Here is a 19,100-nt window from a genome sequence, read left to right as displayed (position 1 = left end):
TCGTTTACAGTGAATATAAAGAGCAAGTCTCCAGTTCCCCAAAGCACCCACTACTCAGTGGGTATGCAAATGTTCTTATGTACTGATTCCTTATTATTGCCTGCCTGGGTCCTGAGTTGTTACATTATAGTAATCAACTACAGTGAACCAAGAAACATTCCAAATCTATCATCCATGAATTTTTCTTAATTTAAACCACTATGTATATCTTTAAATCCTGTATTACTACAAATTAAGACTTTTCTACATATATTCAAGAAAGTTGAACATGAGTACCTTCTAACGTCATCCAGCTAGCTATACTGTTCAGAAGTTGAAGGTATACTCTCTCTCCAAGATGTATATTTCAAAAGGTACATCCCTGGGTCATTTAAAAAATCTTCATAAACATTTATTTTGAGACTATTTCTACTTACTTTCCAATGTTTGCTGAAGTTCATGGATGGTACTAAGAAGAACGTGAAACTGTTTCCGTCTCAATTCCAGCTGTGTTAACAAGAAAAAAATTTATACAAATGACCTGTATATATAGATATATAGACAGACAGATAGATCACAAACACTAAATATATATACAAATACCTTATCTTCAACACTTTCTTTAATGTGTGAAAGATGCTCTAATTCTTTTCCCAGAGCTTCTAGTTCCCTGGAAATAATAAAACAGTGTTACATTTTGCTGAATGGGGGAAAAGAGTTTACAATTAATACCTAACTTTTAAGTTACTAGATAGGATTTTTAAAATAAAAAATAGGCTTATAAGGAGTTATAACACTCTGTTATCGTGAAACTTTTAAAGCTGAGGATGATTTCTTCTTAACTTCTAAATATGGACTTACTTTCATTAAAATTACATTTTTGGATCCATTCTTAAAGTACAGAAAAATACAGATAATAGAATAACAAGACCCAAGAAATGATACATATTGTGAAGTTTAACTTCAAGGGTTTTTTTTTTTGGTAAAATAAATAAAATATTGCCAATTAACTCGAAATACCCTTTGAATCTTACCCCTAGTCCTCTATCCTGGGCCTTTTTATCTCCTCTACCTCCCACTCAGGCAACTACTATATCATTCTAATTCTTTTTTATGCATATACTTGTATCCCTGAATAATACACAGTATTGGTATATAATATTTGAAAGGGGGTTCTAACTTTTATAAATGGTTATTATTCTGTATGTGTTTCAGGAATTTAAATATAATTTAAAATTTATTATGTGTCTTTTCACGGATTATGTTTTGAGAGCTGTGTTTTAAAAGGGTATAACTATTCTTTTTAACTGAAATTCAGTATTTTAATATATGAAGACCATATTCTATTTATCCATTGTGCTATTGATGCATATTACATGCAATTTATTTTAGACATATAGCTGGTAAGGTTAGAGGAAAATAAAATCTAACAGAGAAGTATGGGAAAATATAATATTGAATATCTGACCCCTCCTTTTGAAACATATTTCTTTCTGCAAAAATGAAATGCCTAGGGTTGTTTATGAGCATTTATGTATAAAGGTTAGTTCCTTTCAAAGTAAAGCTCTACACTAACTTACTTTAATGTCTCATGCCTGTCTGGATGGTGCTGAATCACTTTTGCCAAAGCATCATATTCTGAAACACATAAAAATATTTATCAAACTAAGGATTTTTTGAATGTGAATTATCAAAACAAAATGTGTAATATCACAAACCTCTCCTAATCACTTTCCTAGTACATCAAGAAATGAAATCACTGAAAGATGAGTATTGCCAGTTTCAGTTAACTGAGTTATAATGATACATAACATCAAAAGTGTTCCAAACCGGGGTTTTAGCTCCCACTTTTTTCCATTTATATGTCCTGGACAGAAAATAAGAGTCAGCATAAGCATAAGCAAATTTAAGTTATTATTGATTATCAAATAGACTGATACTGAGAAGGATCTTACTCACTAGTTGTCCAAAAAATAAAATAAAATAAAATAAAATAAAATCAGTGAATATATCCTACCATTAATTTGAGTTGTTAGTCAACAGCAAATTACACTTCTCACTCATTCCAAAAGTTAAGATTTCAGAAACTTGGAAATAACTTAAAATTCAGGTTCTATTTTCTGCTCCACTGAGACCTCCAAGATAAGTCATGTAACTCCTGTTAAGCTTTCTTCTGAAGTGATGAGTGGCAGGATTTACTTAAAAACCTCATTAACCAATGAAAACACTGCAAAATATTTTTAGATGACTTTAGAACTGATACTAACTTGGTATATGTTACTGTAAATAGGGCACCAAAACTTCACCATACATATTTTAAACTGAAAAAAAAAAACTTGTAAAAAGAGGAAATTAAGCTTCATCTTAATTAGTTCATTAAAAAGTGAAAATTCATTGTTTTAGAACTGAGCATATTAATTCAAAGTATGATTCCTTTGAATACAAATTTTTTGAATTACAAAATAATACATGCCCTATGTAAAACAAAATAAAACAAAACAAAAACAAAGAAAAGAACCTAAGCCATAAAAACCCACAACTTCAAAATAACCATTAACATTTTCTATTTTTTTTCTAGTTTTTCATATCAATGTAATACATTATATTTTTTATTTTTACTTTTCTTCAATTTACATTATAAGAACAGCAGTGCCTCTAACATTAAAAATTATCTTGAAATAGTATTTAGGAACTACATAAGGACATACTCTAACTTAAAAAAAAGAGATTATAACAAAACTCAACTTTAACCTTCTTATTAGATATTCTAGGCAGTCTAGAAATGTTTGCTTGCTTTGTACTTAATGAAAACTCAGAGTTTAAATTCTTTTCCATTTTATTTTTTGGAAAGTAGCTCTATTAAACAAACAAACAAAAAACCCAAACCATAAATCTAGTATATTTATGTAAATCGCCTCTGCTGATTAACCATAACATTATTTAGGCAGAAGGGTCCAAGATGGTAAAAATTTAATACTTAAGAAATACTGGGATAAGAAAAAAAAGAAAAACAGAAAAGAAATACTTGGATAATCCATGTAATCCAGCAAAAACATTCTTTTCAACACAGACTTCCTTCTCTATTTTAAAGAATAATATAGTTTTAAGGAATTAAAATTTGGATCTTTTTTTTTCATCCATGTCGATTCAGGCTGCAGATTTTACCTCACAACATTAAAAACTGCATGAAAACTGTAGTCAGTAATAATGTATTTGCACATTAAATCCCTCAAAACCCTTACCTTGGCGATTTTTTCGTATTCGTTTTGCTTGAAGAATTTGCTTTTTGCATTCAGCAATTTTTTCATGTGCTCCAGCTATGCTACATTCTATATGAGAAGGTTTTTTAAAAGATAGTTGTAACAAAATCAATAATCCATTTTTAATTTTAAAATGCATTTATAAATTAACCTCTATTGGTAACAAAATGGACACTAGTATTTAAAAAAAAAGCTGTAACCCAAAGTACTATATCATGTTAGAATACACATTTTTTATAGCTAACATTTACTGTATTCTTTCCATTAATACAGTAATTGTTATTATTCTTTTACCACCAAAGAAAATTGTTAGCAGGTATTGTTTCCTTTCGATCATAAAAAATAAAATTACAGATAGAAACATTAAGATTCTTTACCTATTTCCTTGTAAATTTTTTCATAATTTTCCATTTCTCTGAGATTCATATCATATACTAGCAAAGTTTTGCCCATTGAAAATTCACATTGAGACAGCGTGCTCAGCATACGTTGGTACTGGCTATATCTAATGAAAAAGAGAGAAAACCGAAATAAAGATATTTGTGGATCGACAAAAGGGAAATGTTATAATACAGACAAATATTTGCTAATTAAATTATACCAAGTTCTGAGAGAATCATTTGCTTATTTAAAATAATTTAGAATACCTGTCCCTTAAGTTTTCTTTTTATCGAATGTAGTATTCTTGAATTTAATTACTTTAGTTACAAATGCAAAGATGGGATTGTTGTTCTTATCAATGCACATTTTATTCAAACAATTATTTGAATTTTGTTTACAAGACTTTAAAAAAAACTTTAAGATTTTTTTTAACTTCACAATTCTGTTCCCACAATTTTTTCACTCTATAAAATTATTTATATGGAAAGCAAATTCAAATGAGGAAAAGTTTACTATGTTAAAAAATAAATAAATATAGTTGGGCGTGGTAGCTCATGCCTGTAATTCTGGAATTTTGGGAAGCCAAGGTGGGCAGATCACTTAAGGCTAGGAGTTCGACACCAGCCTGGCCAACACGGTGAAACCCCATCTCTACTAAAATAACAAAAATTAGTCAGGCATGGTGTTGCATGCCTATAACCCCAGCTACTTGGGAGGTTGAGGCACGAGTACTGCTTGAACCTGGGGGGCAGAGGTTGCAGTGAGCCAAGATTTTGCCATTGCACTCCAGCTTGAGCAACAGAATAAGACTCTGTCTCAAAAAAAAAAAAAAAAAAAAGATTAGATATACGTGTGTGTGTGTGTGTGTGTGTGTGTGTGTTTGTATGTGTGTGTATCAGGTTGGTGCAAAAGTAATCGTGGTTTCTGCCATTTCTGCCATTAAAGTTAATGGCAGGAACCATGATTAATTTTGCACCAACTTAATATATACACACATAGCATCAGCCTTTTATTAGCAAAGGAGAAAATTCCATTTAGATATTTTATCTTATTAAACACTTATGTCCTAAAAGTAACCAAACTAATGAGTCTGAATTTAATCTTCATTTCTCCTTACCAATCTGCCTTCTCCACGTTTTAATAAACATATGAGAGGCCTTTGAAGAGAAGGCCAAGAAAATCTAGTCTTGGTTAATTAAGAGTTGACTAAACTGGACATTTAAGGTGAGTGAAAATTTGATCTATTCACAGGACCTTAATATAGGGCCTAAAATCACATTAGGATACTAGTATGGAAACAACAGTGAAATGAAATACCCCTCTTCCTGGGACCCAGAGTTGCACCATTTAATGAAACTCTTCACTAGCAGATTAATTCTCCGATCATCTCCAGCACCATCTCCATCAATGAGGAGACGCTTCCGTATAACTTCGTCTGCAGGAAAGAAGGGCAACGTTACTATCTGGCTCCTGGTAACTTTCAAGTACAAATAACTAGTATCACTGTTCATTTGTTTATTCAAAAGAAAATTATTGAAACGTAAATGTATTTAATGCCACTGAACTGTACACTTAAAAATGGCTAGCTAAAAAGGTAAATTTTATGTTATGCATAGTTTGTTACTGCATATAATAAAAAATATTTATATACTAAAGAAAAAAGAAAGTTATTGAATGACTATTGTGTGTCAGGTACTGTTCTAGGGGCTGGAGTAATAGCAGTGAAAAGACGTCCTTACAGAGTTGGCAGTCTACTGGGTTGTCGAGTGGAAATAATTTTCAGGTACAATCAAGGAAATAAGCCAATAATTCATAGAGAACCTTTTGTGAAATAAGCTGCCCAGACAGACAGAAGTCCAAATGTTCGTCTCTGGCTGTTGAGAAGCACTGATAAAAGGAATAGACGGGAAATATTTAAAAGATGTAGTGGTAAACTAGGAAAAAAGAATGAGATGGGTCAGGGAAAAAGGAATGGATTTGTTAGATAAACATATAATTTAAGGCTGGGTGTGGTGGCTAAGGGAGTATCGCTTGAGCCCAGGAGTTTGAGACCAGCCTGACCAACACAGTGAGACTCTGACTCTACAAAAAATAAAAATTAGCTGGCTGTGGTGGCATGTGCCTATTAGTCCCAGTAATTTGGGAGGCTGAGGTAGGAGGACCACTTGAGCCTGGGAGATCAAGGCTGCAGTGAGCCATGATCTCACCACTGGACTCCAGTGCCTATTGGCAACAAAGCGAGATGATGTCTCCAAAGAAAAAAATAAAAAATAAAAAAGTATAGATGACAATGATGGCCAACAAGTGGAGTCCAAATCTGTCTGCCTGGCAGTCCTGAGCTAGTATTCTTTCCTGGACAAAATGATGCTGGATCATAACAAGAGCAAGGCAAATTAAAACCACAGTAAAACGTCATTTTTCATCTATCAGATTGGCAAAAGATCTGATAAAACTGTTGGCAAGGGTGTTAGAAAACTGCACTTTTATACACTAATAAAATGCAAACTGGTAATTCTTTGTAGGGCCACTGAACAATAACAAATAAAATTAAAAACACACATACCATTCTGACCCCATAATTCCAATTCTAGAAGTTTGTCCTATAGAAGTGCACTCATGCACAAAGACAGACATAAAGGGATGTTCTTACTGGTACTGTTTATAGTAGAAAGATTGCAAAACTATTCATCAGTAACAAACTGGTTAAATGATGAAACATTCACATAATGTAATAGTATGAGCCAAAAGAATAGTGCAGATATACTGATACCAAAAAACTCTCCTTAGATACGTTAAAATGAAAACAAAACAGGTATAGAAAAGCAAATACAATATGTTGCCATATGTGCGGAAAAAGGAGGCTTTGCGTGTGTGTGCATGTGCATCACACGTGCATGTGTGTATTCAGAGACTATCCTTGGACAGATCCACAAGAAACTTGTAATAGTGGTTATTTCTGGTAAGAGGGACTACAGATAGAGGTGGGAAAAGATAATTTTCCTGCATGTCTTTGTAGAATTTGGGGGGTTTTCTGTTTTGTTTTTTATAGTATGCAGTAATTATTTTTTAAAATAAATTTTAAAGTGTGAATAATTCCTGGAGAGCCTCATGCTGAATCAACAGCAAAATCTTTAAACAATAGTTCCTGTGTGTAGGCAGAAGTATTTTTGAGCGCAGGTGCAGCGGAGATAAACTTTGGAAGGCAGATGGCTCCAGTTTTAAAATATATTCTATGATAACATCAGATAAACATTTTTAGAATTGGGTTTGCTTCTCAGAGTCATGGCTTTGACAGACTGCTCAAGCTACATATTCATCAGGTGTTTTAATTTTATATTTTAAAAATACAAACTAATGATTTCAGTTTTTAACCACCAACATTATCTGAAGAGACTGAGACAAATAAAACATAGTCCTTGAAGACATTAAAATGCAGAAAATAAATACTAATAGAATTTTCTTACTACAAATGTTTTAAGTTTATTAAAAAGAAGCATCTAGTGGGTAAATCTGGTGGCACTGATGGTATTCAACAGATCCTTTGCTAGTCTTATCTGTGTTCTTCTCAAGTCTCCAAGAAATACCATTTTTTTCCTACATGCCTGGATCTCCAACCGTATTGAGGACTGGGGATTGTAAATACATTCAAGTAATAGAAAAACAACATCTAAGCCAACCTGGGGAGTGAGTGCCCTGATTGAGAGGAAAGAATATTAACAGATCGAAGAGAGATTAAAGTTTGATGCTGCGGTTTGAATGTCCCCTCCAAAACTCATGTTGAAATTTAACAGCCATTGAAATGACCTGAATAGACACTTCTCAAAAGAAGACATACAAATGGCCAACAGGTATATGAAAAAATTCTCAACATCACTAATCAGGGAAATGCAAATCAAAACCGCAGTGAGATACTGGCTCACCCCACTGAGAGAGGCTATTATCAAAAAGACATAAAATAACAAGTGTTGGTGAGGATGTGGAGAAAGCAGAACCCTTATACACTACTGGTGGGAATGTAAATTAGTACAGGTATTATGGAAAACGAAATGGAGAGTCCTCAAAAAACTGAAAATATGAGCTGGAGAATTCACAACCTAAGTGTCCACTGATCAATGAGTGAATAAAGAAACTGTGGTATCTATACACCATGGAATACTACTCAGCCATAAAAAGGAATGAAATAGTGTCTTCTGCAGCAACTTGGATGGAGCTGGAGGCCATTATTCTAAGTGAAGTAACTCAGGAATGGAAAATCAAATACCATATGTTCTCACTTATAAGTGGAAGCTAAGCTATGAGGACACAAAAACATACAGAGTGACAAAATGGATTCTGGAGATTCAGAAGATGGAGGCTGGCAGAGGGGTGAGGGAAAAAAAACTACATTGGATACATTGGGTATAAGTACACACTTGTGTAGTATACTACACGGGTGACAGGTGCACTAAAATATCAGAATTCACCACTGATATGGCTCCGTCACCCAGGCTGGAATGCAGTGGCATGATCTCGGCTCACTGCAACCTCCACCTGCTGGGTTCAAGCCAGCCTCCCACCTCAGCCTCCCAAGTAGCTGTGACTACAGGTGCAGGCCATCATGCCTAGCTAATTTTTGCAATTTTTTTATAGAGACAGAGTTTCACCATGCTGCCCAGGCTGGTCTCAAACTCCGGAACTCAAGTGATCCACATGCCTCAGCCTCCCAAGTGCTGGAATTACAGGCATGAGCCTCTGTGCCTGCCCCAACCCCTCCAAAAACTGTATGTATATTTGTTTGTTTGTTTGTTTAGCGACAGAGTCTCACTCTTTCATCCAGGCTAGAGTACAGTGGCGTGATCTCGGCTTACTGCAACCTCTATCTCCTGGGTTCAAGCGATTCTCTTGCCTCAGCCTTCCGAGCAGCTGGGATTACAGGCATGTGCCACCATGCCCAGCTAATTTTGTATTTTCAGTAGAGATGGGGTTTAACCATCTTGGCCAGGCTAGTCTCAAACTTCTGACCTCAAATGATCCGCCTACCTCGGCCTCTCAAAGTGCTGGCATTATAGGCATGAGCCATTGTGCCAGCCCTCAATAATTCTTTTAAAATTAAAAATGGAACTACCATATGATCCAACAATCCCACTACTGGTTATGTGTCCAAAGGAAATAAAATCAGTATGTCAAAGAGGTATCTGCCTTCCAACGTTTATAGCAGCCTTATTCACAATAGCCAAGGTATGGAATCAACTTGGGTGTTTACCAACAGATGAATAAATTTAAAAAAATGTGGGCCAGGTGTGGTGGCTCACACCTGTAACCCCAGCACTTTGGGAGGCCAAGGTGGGCAGATCACGAGGTCAGGAGTTTGAGACCATCCTGGCTAACACAGTGAAACTCTGTCTCTACTACAAATACAAAAAAATTAGCCAAGTGTGGTGGCCGGCGCCTGTAGTCCCAGCTACTCAGGAGGCTGAGGCAGGAGAATGGCGTGAACCTGGGAGGCAGGGCTTGCAGTGAGCCGAGATCACGCCACTGCACTCCAGCCTGGGTGACAGAGTGAGACTCCGTCTCAAAAAAAAAAAAAAAAAAAAAAAAACAAAAAAACTGTGGATGTGTGCGTATACATATGTGTGTATGTGTATACATATATACACACACTTACGCACACATATATACACATACACACACATACATAAACAATGAAATACTATTCAACCATAAAAAGGAGGACATCCTGTCATTTCAACATGGATGAACCTGGAGAACACTATGCTAGGTGAAATAAGGCAGGCACAGTGAGATAAATAATGCATGATCACACTTACACATGGAATCTAAAAAAGGTGCTCACAGAAGTAGAGACTATAATGGTGGTTACCAAAGGCTGGGGTGGCTAGGGAGAAGGAGGTTGGGGAAATGTTGGTCAAAAGATACATACTTACAGTTAGGCAAGAGGAATAAATTTCAAGAGATCTAACTGCACAGCAAGGTGACTATAGTTAATGATGATATAGTATATTCTTGAAAAATGTAAAAAGAGTGAATGTTATATGCTCTCACTACAAAAATGATAACTCTGTGAGGTAATGCATTTGTTAATTAGCTAGTTAACCATTCCACAATGTATATATACTTCAACACATCATGCTGTACATGACAAAAACACACAATGTTATCTGTCATTTTAAAATAAACACATAAAAAAGAAGGAAGTTTAATTGCCATCGTGCCGGTATTAAGAAGGGGAACCTTGAAGAGGTGACTGAAGAAGTGACTAGGTCATTAGGACTCTGCCCCGATGAACAGGCTTATGCGGCTATTGTGGAAATAGGTTAGTAATCTCGGAGTGAGCTCCTGATAAAAGGGTGAGTTCAGCTCCATTTCTTTTCTCCATCTCACACTCTCCTTTGCCATGTGATACCTTTTGCCATGTTATGACACAGCAAGAAGACCCTCGCCAGATTTGGCCCTTTGATCTTGAATTTCCCACCCTCTAGAACCATAAGTCAAATAAACTTTTATTGTTTATAAATTACCCATTCTCTGGTATTCTATTACAGCCTCCGAAAACAGAGTAAGATGGAAAATTGTACTGGCAGTGTGGCTGTTGCTATAATTCCTGAAAATGTGGAAGTGGCAAGTGTTGCCCAAGTCTAGAATCATAAAGACAATTGAGATCTTTCAATTTGTTGTAATTTTGTCTTTTGACAGATGACCACAAAAGGACCTAGAGACAGCTGACCTGAGACTCTTTGAGGAACACAGGAAAAGGTGATGCTAACCTTCTTTTCTGGGGGTGGGGGGTATTATCTCCTTCACGTAGCCCTGAGGGTTAAGTCCCTCTCATATCTGAGCTCTGCTCTCTTTAAGTATTTAAGCTCGCTGATATCTTTGGCTTTGGGGGTATCAAGGTTAGTCTGTGCTGTGAGAGGACATTTGACTTTGGGGTACCTAGGGTTAGTTTGTACTGTGGCAGGGCACATGACTTCTGGGTTTATAGTGGCTGACAAGTCACTGGCAAGGACTGCATTGTTTCGGCTCCCACTCTGGTGATATCTCATGCATGATGCCATAAAAGGCTAGGGTCAAGCCCTGAAGAATGTGGCTGGACAGAAATACGGGTTGCATCCCATTGGTGACCAGCATATGGCCAGAAGGAAATGTGGGTTACACTCTCTGTGGCTATCATAAAGGGCTGCAGTAGTAAAGGTAACCAACAGCAGTCACGGTAAGTGGTTATTACCATGAGGTGGAGCGGGGCATGAACTCTGGCTTTTGGAATTCATAGGTATGTGTGTTCTTTTCTTCTTACATGCTTAGATGAGGGAGGCCTCAGGCATCTGACTGGGTCAGACAAAAAAGAAACTGAAATGTCATTGGCTAAGTTGGTCAAGGCGATCTCAAAGCCAAAGCCATTTTGGCTTTGGAAGACCCAATATCCAACATAAAATGGTTTCTTTAATTTCTAAAGATTTCAGTACCCTGCCTTCTGGCCAATCTGCCTTTTTTGTGTATAAGGTTTCTGGTTCTGGAAGCTACAAATATTTACAAATGGCAAAATCTTACAAAAGATAATTCAGAATTATGATGCCATTACATGGAATGTTCCAGATGAAAAAGACTATTCATCTAAGAAGTGCACTCGAACCCTAAGCCTCCCAAATTATGCAGACAGAACAAAATTCTTACTGGCATTCAGAAGCCTCAAAGAGACAGTGCTCTAAAATCACCTTTTAAAAAGATTCACTGTAAACAGCTAATGAAAAGCTGGAAATGGAAGATATTCCCTTACCAAGGATGGTAAAACTGATGTAACTCCTACTGCCTCTCTCTCCCTTACTTTGCCTGAATATTTACAATCTACTACTAAATATTCAGTCTGCTTTGTCTGAATTGCCTTTCTTCCCTGAAAAAAAGCAGTTAAACAGATTCCTTATAAGAGAATCATCTGAAAAATCAGGAGAAAATTCCCAAGTGACTTGCACTCCCTGGACAAAAATGGACTTCGGGGCCACAGTTCAAGATTTTCCTAAACCTAGAGAAGAATTTCACAAGTTTTCTGAAGAATTCAGGGTCTTACTAGTAACCTTATTATTTTAAAATTTTTATTTTTTAAGATGGAGTTTCACTCTTGTTGCCCAGGCTGGAGTGCAAGGGCACAACCTTGGCTCACCACAACCTTCGCCTCCTGGGTTCAAGCTATTCTCCTGCCTCAGCCTCCCAAGTAGCTGGGATTACAGGCACCCACCACCACCCCCGGCTAATTTTTTTGTAGTGTTAGTAGAAACGCGGTTTCACCATGTTGGCCAGGCTGGTTCTCAAACTCCTGACCTCAGGTGATCCAACCACCTCGGCCTCCTAAAGTGCGGGGATTATAGGCATGAGCCACCATGCCTGGCCTTACTGGTAATTTATAACCCCAGTATACTTGATCTGTACCAACTAGTACATGTGTTGGTATACTCCAGGGAGCCCCATATGGATGAAAGAGGCAGAATGGTAGTCTCCTGAGAATTCTATCAAGTACCCAACAAGTCCCGTCCGATCTACTTATGGGTCATGCAAAACCCAAAAGACTGCAAATTACCTTTTGAAAAGCCATTCCCCAAGTATTTCAGCTCCATGACAACCAGCAACCTAGAATGACATTTGGGCCTGTCCTATGGTGCTTCCCCAAACAAGCAATCCCTAAAACAGCAGTTTCCAAAAATTCACTGCCATTTGTGCAAACAACCAGGACATTGGAAAAAGGACTGCTAAAAAAAATTTCTAGGAAAGCCCCTAAAATCAGGCTTCCCACCCACCCCGTGATAAAAAAAAAGTTCCTATAAATCTGGTATGTATTGGTATAAATGCTATCAGTCATAATTTTGGTTGAAAAATAACCAAATTTCCTTGTCAATTTCATCATTATTATAATGAACTCTCATCAGGTTTTAACCATGGCCATTTTAAGTCATGTTGTCCACAGTTAATTGTTTTGGTTCTAATGCCTTTTATGAAAGCTTTCTGCAAGCAATTATAATCCTGAAGTGCTGTGTCTCCAAAAAGCTACATCAGAAGAATGAAAAGAAGGCCGGGTGCAGTGGCTCACGCCTGTAATCCCAGCACTTTGGGAGGCAGAGGCGAGCGGATCACTTGAGGTCAGGAGTTGAGACCAGGCTGGCCAACAAGGCGAAATCCTGTTTCTACCAAAAATACAAAAATTAGCCTGGTGTGGGGTTGCATGCCTGTAATCCCAGCTACTCAGGAGGCTGAGGAAGGAGAACTGCTTGAACCCAGGAGGCAGAGGTTGCAGTAAGCCAAGATCGTGCAACTGCACTCCAGTCTGGACAACAGAGTGAGACTCTGTCTCAAAAAACAAACAAACAAAAAACAAACTCTGACATAACTTTTAGTTTATACCATTGGACAAAATTTCCGAAAGTTTAATGAAGAAACTGTAAACCAAAAATAAAATTCTAAGCCCTCCAGCCAAATGAATGGACACCCATTCAACAGGCCAAGGGCTTTCCGAAGTAAACCTGAAAAACTAGTTTAGGCTATGATGGGAATGGGGGTAGGGTCAGAATGCCTAATTACACCCTCCTTCTAGAATTCAGGCACAACTGACCAGCATGAACATTAAAACAGAGATCTTAAGACTGACCAAACAGACTCTTTGTACCAATAAGATACATCACATGACAGCAGACATTGAAATAAATTGAAGTATTTTACTCCGAAATATATTCCTTTGATGTATTTAAAAATGGCCCTGCAAAGTTGTCTCATAAATCTACATTCTGTGGAGAATCCCCTTCCCTTTCCAGGTCTTTTCCTGATCCAGGAGAGATTAAGAGTCTGGCACCTTTTTAAGTCTGATAAGAAATATTTACTATCTATTCTCTGTGAAGCATGCTAGCTGGAGGTTTCATCTGTGTAAGAACCTTGGCCTCCACAACCCCTTATTTCAACCCAGAAATTCCTTTCTATTGATTCCAAGTCTTTAGATAATAACTTAACCAATTACCAATCAGAAAATTGACTCCACCTATGAGCTGGAAGTCCTCCCCATCCCCCACCTTCGAGTTGTCCTGCCTTTCTGTACTGAACCAATATACATCTTACATCTTACGTGTATTCATTGATGTCTGCCTGTAATTTCTGTCCCCCTAAAATGTATAAAATCAGCTGTAATTCAACCACCTTCGGCACATCTCAGGACCTCCTGATGCTGTGTCCTGGGCATGTCTTTAACCTTGGCAAAATAAACTCCTAAATTAAGACTTGTCTCAGATACTTTTTGGTCCACAAATTTGATGGGTTTGTAAAACTGCTAACCAAGATCAAACAGAGCACAAATTAATTACACGAGACTGATTGAACTGATAAATAAAAACTATGGGTTTTCATGGCTTCTTTATTTGAAATATTGCTGGTTTTATTATTTTGTTTCACAGATTTAAGGAAACTTCTTTTTTTAAAAGCTATCTATAGCTTACAGCAATTTGGTAAAGCATACTTTTATGAATAAATATAGAAACATTTGCTTTTCCTTTCTACGTGATGGTACTTCCAGAATTTGGAAACTATTTGTTAGTACCGTTATTTTTATGGCAATTCGGTTGTCTGCATAAGTTCAATAAACTGTTCTCTTTAACAGGATACAAATGGAAACACTGGTTATATTATCAAGGCTCTGACAGGAATACCGTATTTGAAAATGTTCTTAGAATGCCTAGCTTCACCTGGGCACGGTGGCTCACACCTGTAATCCCAGCACTTTGGAGGCCAAGGTGGGCGGATCATCTGAGGTCAGGAGTTCGAGACCAGCCTGGACAACATGGTGAAACCCTGTCTCTACTAAAAATATCAAAAATTGGCCGGGTGTGGTGGCATGAGCCTGTAATCCTAACTACTTGGGAGGCTGAGGCAGGACAATTGCTTGAACCAAGGAGGTGGAGGTTGCAGTGGGCCGAGACTGCGTCACTGCCCCCTAGCCTGGGTGACAGAGTGAGACACCATCTCAAAAAAACAAGAATGCCTAGCTTCAAGGATTCTCAGCCTTATAATAAATGAGTAAAGGTTGTCACTTCCTGGCAGGCCCATGAACCTCAAGGTACTAGATACAGCAGGCAAAGTCTGATGTGTGTCTTCATTTGGCTTCCTAACACTGAGAGGTTTCTAAAAGTCTAATCTGAGATTCCTTGTCAAAGTTTGCAGCAAAGCAAATTTAAAAGACGGCCATGTAGTTATTCTTGCTGCACTTTTATAAATAATCAGGCAAATTGGTCTGTGATTATCTTTTGTAGAAATGACGGTGAATGCAGAGAAAAAAATTACGTTAAAAAAAAGTTACAGTGGCCTTGTTATTAGGTTGTAGCCTGGCTCATTGTTTTTGCTTTTTTTTTTTCTTTTTCTCCTTTTTTTATTAGTAGACTAGACTGGATTCTGAATTCTTCTAGTTTTCTCTAATATCTGGCTAAGACCCTCAAATAACAAAAACGGCTGTTTCTCAAGCCCTATAAGCCAAAGCTGGACAACTCAATGTAAATTTCAAGGGAGATGTCTCATATCTGATACATGTGCCACATACAGAATTCACCAGAATGCCTGATGTCACACCAGAGACAATCAAACTGCAAATCAGGATGAGAAGTTGTCGACTTCATGCTGTGGACAACTTTTCCCAAGATCATTGGAGTAAGACTCCCCATCATAAGAAGACTCTTACTCTTCTTAATTATCCTTATTTATGCCTACTTCTTTCCCTTGACAAGATAATGCCATACAGTTTCACAATCAGTAGTTCCTAGAAGTAATTTGGGACTGCCGGCTTTTATTTATTTATTTACTTAGAGATGGAGTTTCACTCCCATTGCCCAGGCTAGAGTGCGGTGGTGTGATCTCAGCTCACTGAAACCTCTGCCTCCCGGGTTCAAGCAATAACCCTGTCTCAGCCTCGCAAGTAGCTGGGATTACAGGCACGTACCACCACACCCAGCTAATGTTTCTATTTTTAGGAGAGACGGGGTTTCACCATTTTGGCCAGGCTGGTCTCAAACTCCTGACCTCAAATTATCCACCCACCTTGGCCTCCCAAAGTGCTGGGATTACAAGTGTGAGTCACCATGCCTGGCCTCTGCTTTAAGATAGTCATGGGATACTAGATTACCAACATGGAGCAATCTGTGCAATTTATATTTCTTTTTTTTTTTTTTTTTTTTTTTTTTTTGAGACAAGTCTCGCTCTGTCGCCCAGCCTGGAGTACAGTGGCACAATCTCGGCTTACTGCAACCTCTCCCTCCTGGGTTCAAGCAATTCTCCTGCCTCAGCCTCTCTAGTAGCTGGGATTACAGGTGCCTACCACCACGCCCAGCTAAATTTTGTATTTTAGTAGAGATGGGGTTTCACCATGTTGGTTAGGCTAGTCTCAAACTCCTGACCTCAGCAATTCACCTCCCTGAGACTCCCAAAGTGTTGGGATTATAAGCGTAAGCCATTGCACCTGACCTCTGCTTTAAGATAGTCATGGGAGGCTAGATATCAACTAATTAAACAGGGATCAATCTGTGCAACTGATATTTCTTGTTGCACATAAACACATTGGGTATTGTAGAGCAGATTACTTTGTTAAAACATGTAGACTCCTCATCTAGCTATTTGATTTTAGTTGGTTTGGCTCATGGGGATCCTGGCTAAGGAGAAAGCTCCAAACTCTTCATGTTTTCCACCTGCTAATCACAACAGTAGACCCCTGGTGTACTGCGTCTTCTCAAAAAGGTTTAAATGTTTCCAGAGAGCCATGTGTCAAGCATCACATGGTATGTCTCTAGCTGGAACAACAAAAACTCAAACAAACTTATAATAATGGGGAGGACACAATAAGCTATAAACACATGCTGAGACTAGAAACTCAAAATGATGGCAACTGAGAGTAGTACTGATGACCTAAGTTTTGGTTACACTCTCACCTATACAACAACCTAACCAAAAGGGAAAACTGTCAAATAAAAATTACAGGAGGCCATTGTTTTGGACTAAGTTCTTGTACTATGTCCCAATGGACCAGACTAAAAATCAAAATGGAGTCACCCATGCTAAAGTTCCACGTCACCAAACCTAGACTAAGTTGTTACCCAACCTTCTAAGAGATCAGAAGAGAATGATAACAGCTAATTTCCCAAAGAGGCCAGTTTAAATCTTCAGTGGGCATAATAATGAAGTTCCTTCTACTTTAGTCCTTGCTTCTCTACAAAAAAGGTAGGCTGAAATAACCTCATGTTAACTAATCAGTTATTTTTCTATTGTTGGCCTCTCTGTCCCCACCTTACAAAAAGAGTAGCTTTGAAATGATTAATATGCTGTCTGTTCTGTGCTTCTACTTTCTTTAGCCCTTCTCTGTATATAAAGCCGGCCTCTGCTCCTCAGCTCACTGGAACACTTATTCTATTTTATGGAATGATGTGTGGTCCAATTCTAGAATCGAGAATAAAGTCAATAGAGATCTTCAAACTAAAAAATAACCTTCAAGGCTGTCCCTCCCACCACACACCCAGGCCCAGAACTCTAGGCAGGCAGAATGGTTTTGGAGGACTGACCTAGGGTGCCCTCCACAGGTTTGCTGCCCAGAGCTACCTAGGGTCTCTGCTCCTTGCATTCTGGCACGGTGCTCCTCAGCCACCGCAGCTGTAGTTTAAGAGGCCCAAGTGCAGCTTGACTTACTACTTGGTAAGATACAGCCATAAAACTTGGCAGCATCTACATGACGCTACTTCTGCAGGCATGCAGAATGCAAGTTGTTCTCTGACCTTCCAAGAGATCCACCTAGATTTCAAAGGATGTTGTGGACAGCCTAGAAGCCCAGACAGAGACCCATCAAAGGGGCACAAAGAGTCCCTACTAGTGCAGTGCTGAGCAGTATAGATACCCTGGAAGGATATACAAAAAACTAATAAAAGGGGTTACACCAAGAGAGAAGGCAGTATACGTGGGGTGGATGAGGAACAGACTGGAAGATTGGAGATTATCTTTTTATATTATTTGATTTTTGAACCATATGAGTACTCAAAACCTGTTAGCTGTTGTTAAAAAAGAAAGCTGAAGTCCTTTCCTTCTCACCTCAGGCAGGGAGAAAGCTGTGCTCTAGCAGAGACTGGGTGGGGAATGAAAGGCTGAATCTGGGGCATGAGTGTGTTAGAACACTAGGGAGGCTGGATGAGTGAAGACAAATAGCAGGACCCAAAGATATACAAGAAGTTGGGGGTCAGATTTTGGGAGTCCACACCAGTAAATACTATACTTGTACACCTTGCTGGTAGGAAACTGGGAGTTGCTAAAGATTCATGGGCCAGAATTTTTAGGAGGAGGTAAAAACTGGATTGTAACTGGGAAAAGCCCAGAGGCAGGGAGGTTAGTTAGGAGGCTACCAAAGCATACACAGTTAGGAGCTAACATGGCCTGAACTAAAAAGGAGAGATGAGAATCACAGGTCCTGGCCGGGCACGGTGGCTCATGCCTGTAATTCCAACACTTTGAGAGGCCAAGGTGGGCAGATCACTTGAGGTCAGGAGTTCGAGACCAGCCTGGCCAAAATGTTGAAGCCCTGTCTCTCCTAAAAATGCAAAAATTAGCTGGGCGTGGTGGCATGCGCCTGTAATCCCAGCTACTCGGGAGGCTGAGACAGGAGAATTGCTTGAATCCAGGAGGTGGAGTTTGCAGTGAGCCTAGATCTCGCCACTGCACTCTAGCCCGGGTGGCAGACTCCGTCTCAAAACAGGAAAAAAAAAAAAAAAAAAAAAAAAAAGAATCACAGGTCCTAGAAGGCAGGTTAGGACTGAGCAGATGACTTGTTTAGGAAAAAATAGGGGCCAATGCCAACACTGGGGTGGCACCACTAGTTCTGGCAGCACAGGGAATTCCCTGTCCAGGCATTCATTCACAGGCCCTCCTCCCACTCAGCCCTATCCCTCTTTAGTCTAAGCACACCTCACAGCCAACTGCCTAGGCCAGAAAAAAAAAAAAACTGGAGCCAATGTTTTGGTTAGTCCACCCAGTGGTTACTGTGTGTGCATGTGTATATATTCACGTAAGACCAACATCTGATTTCATCTGTAAAATGGGAATAAAACTACCTACTTTGTAGAAATATTGGGAAACTTAAAGGAAATAAAAAGTATACAAAGGAGCACAATGTCTGTCTATAGTAGGAAAAGAAAAAATATGTTATCCTTATCTTTATGTTAAATTTAATCCACGGCCAGACACGGTGGCTCACACCCGTAATCCCAGCACTTTGGGAGGCCGAGGCGGGAGGATCACGAGGTCAGGAGATTGAGACCATCCTGGCTAACGCGGTGAAACCCTGTCTCTACTAAAAATACAAAAAATTAGCCGGGCACAGTGGCGGGTGCCTATAGCCCCAGCTATTTGGTAGGCTAAAGCAGGAGAATGGCGTGAACCCGGGAGGTGGAGCTTGCAGCGAGCCGAGATCGCACCACTGCACTCCAGCCTGGG

At 38.6% G+C, this 19,100-nt stretch overlaps 1 protein-coding gene across 1 annotated transcript in view; it reads right to left on the bottom strand.

Annotated features, from left to right (window-relative positions):
• The window catches only part of THOC7 (THO complex subunit 7), a 42,095-nt gene that overhangs the window by 13,203 nt on the left and 9,792 nt on the right, over positions 1 to 19,100 (bottom strand). The window contains exons 2-7 of the mRNA XM_055259981.2: positions 4,938 to 5,055; positions 3,617 to 3,744; positions 3,222 to 3,308; positions 1,560 to 1,617; positions 583 to 649; positions 417 to 486 (exon numbers count right to left, since the gene is read on the bottom strand). Coding sequence (XP_055115956.1) covers positions 417 to 486; positions 583 to 649; positions 1,560 to 1,617; positions 3,222 to 3,308; positions 3,617 to 3,744; positions 4,938 to 5,055 — 528 coding nt within the window. The remainder of the gene's footprint in view (positions 1 to 416; positions 487 to 582; positions 650 to 1,559; positions 1,618 to 3,221; positions 3,309 to 3,616; positions 3,745 to 4,937; positions 5,056 to 19,100) is intronic.

The sequence above is a fragment of the Symphalangus syndactylus genome, chromosome 21 (genome assembly GCF_028878055.3).
Source record: "Symphalangus syndactylus isolate Jambi chromosome 21, NHGRI_mSymSyn1-v2.1_pri, whole genome shotgun sequence".
NCBI classification, from domain to species: domain Eukaryota; kingdom Metazoa; phylum Chordata; class Mammalia; order Primates; family Hylobatidae; genus Symphalangus; species Symphalangus syndactylus.
This window is presented reverse-complemented; position numbering and strand designations above follow the sequence as displayed.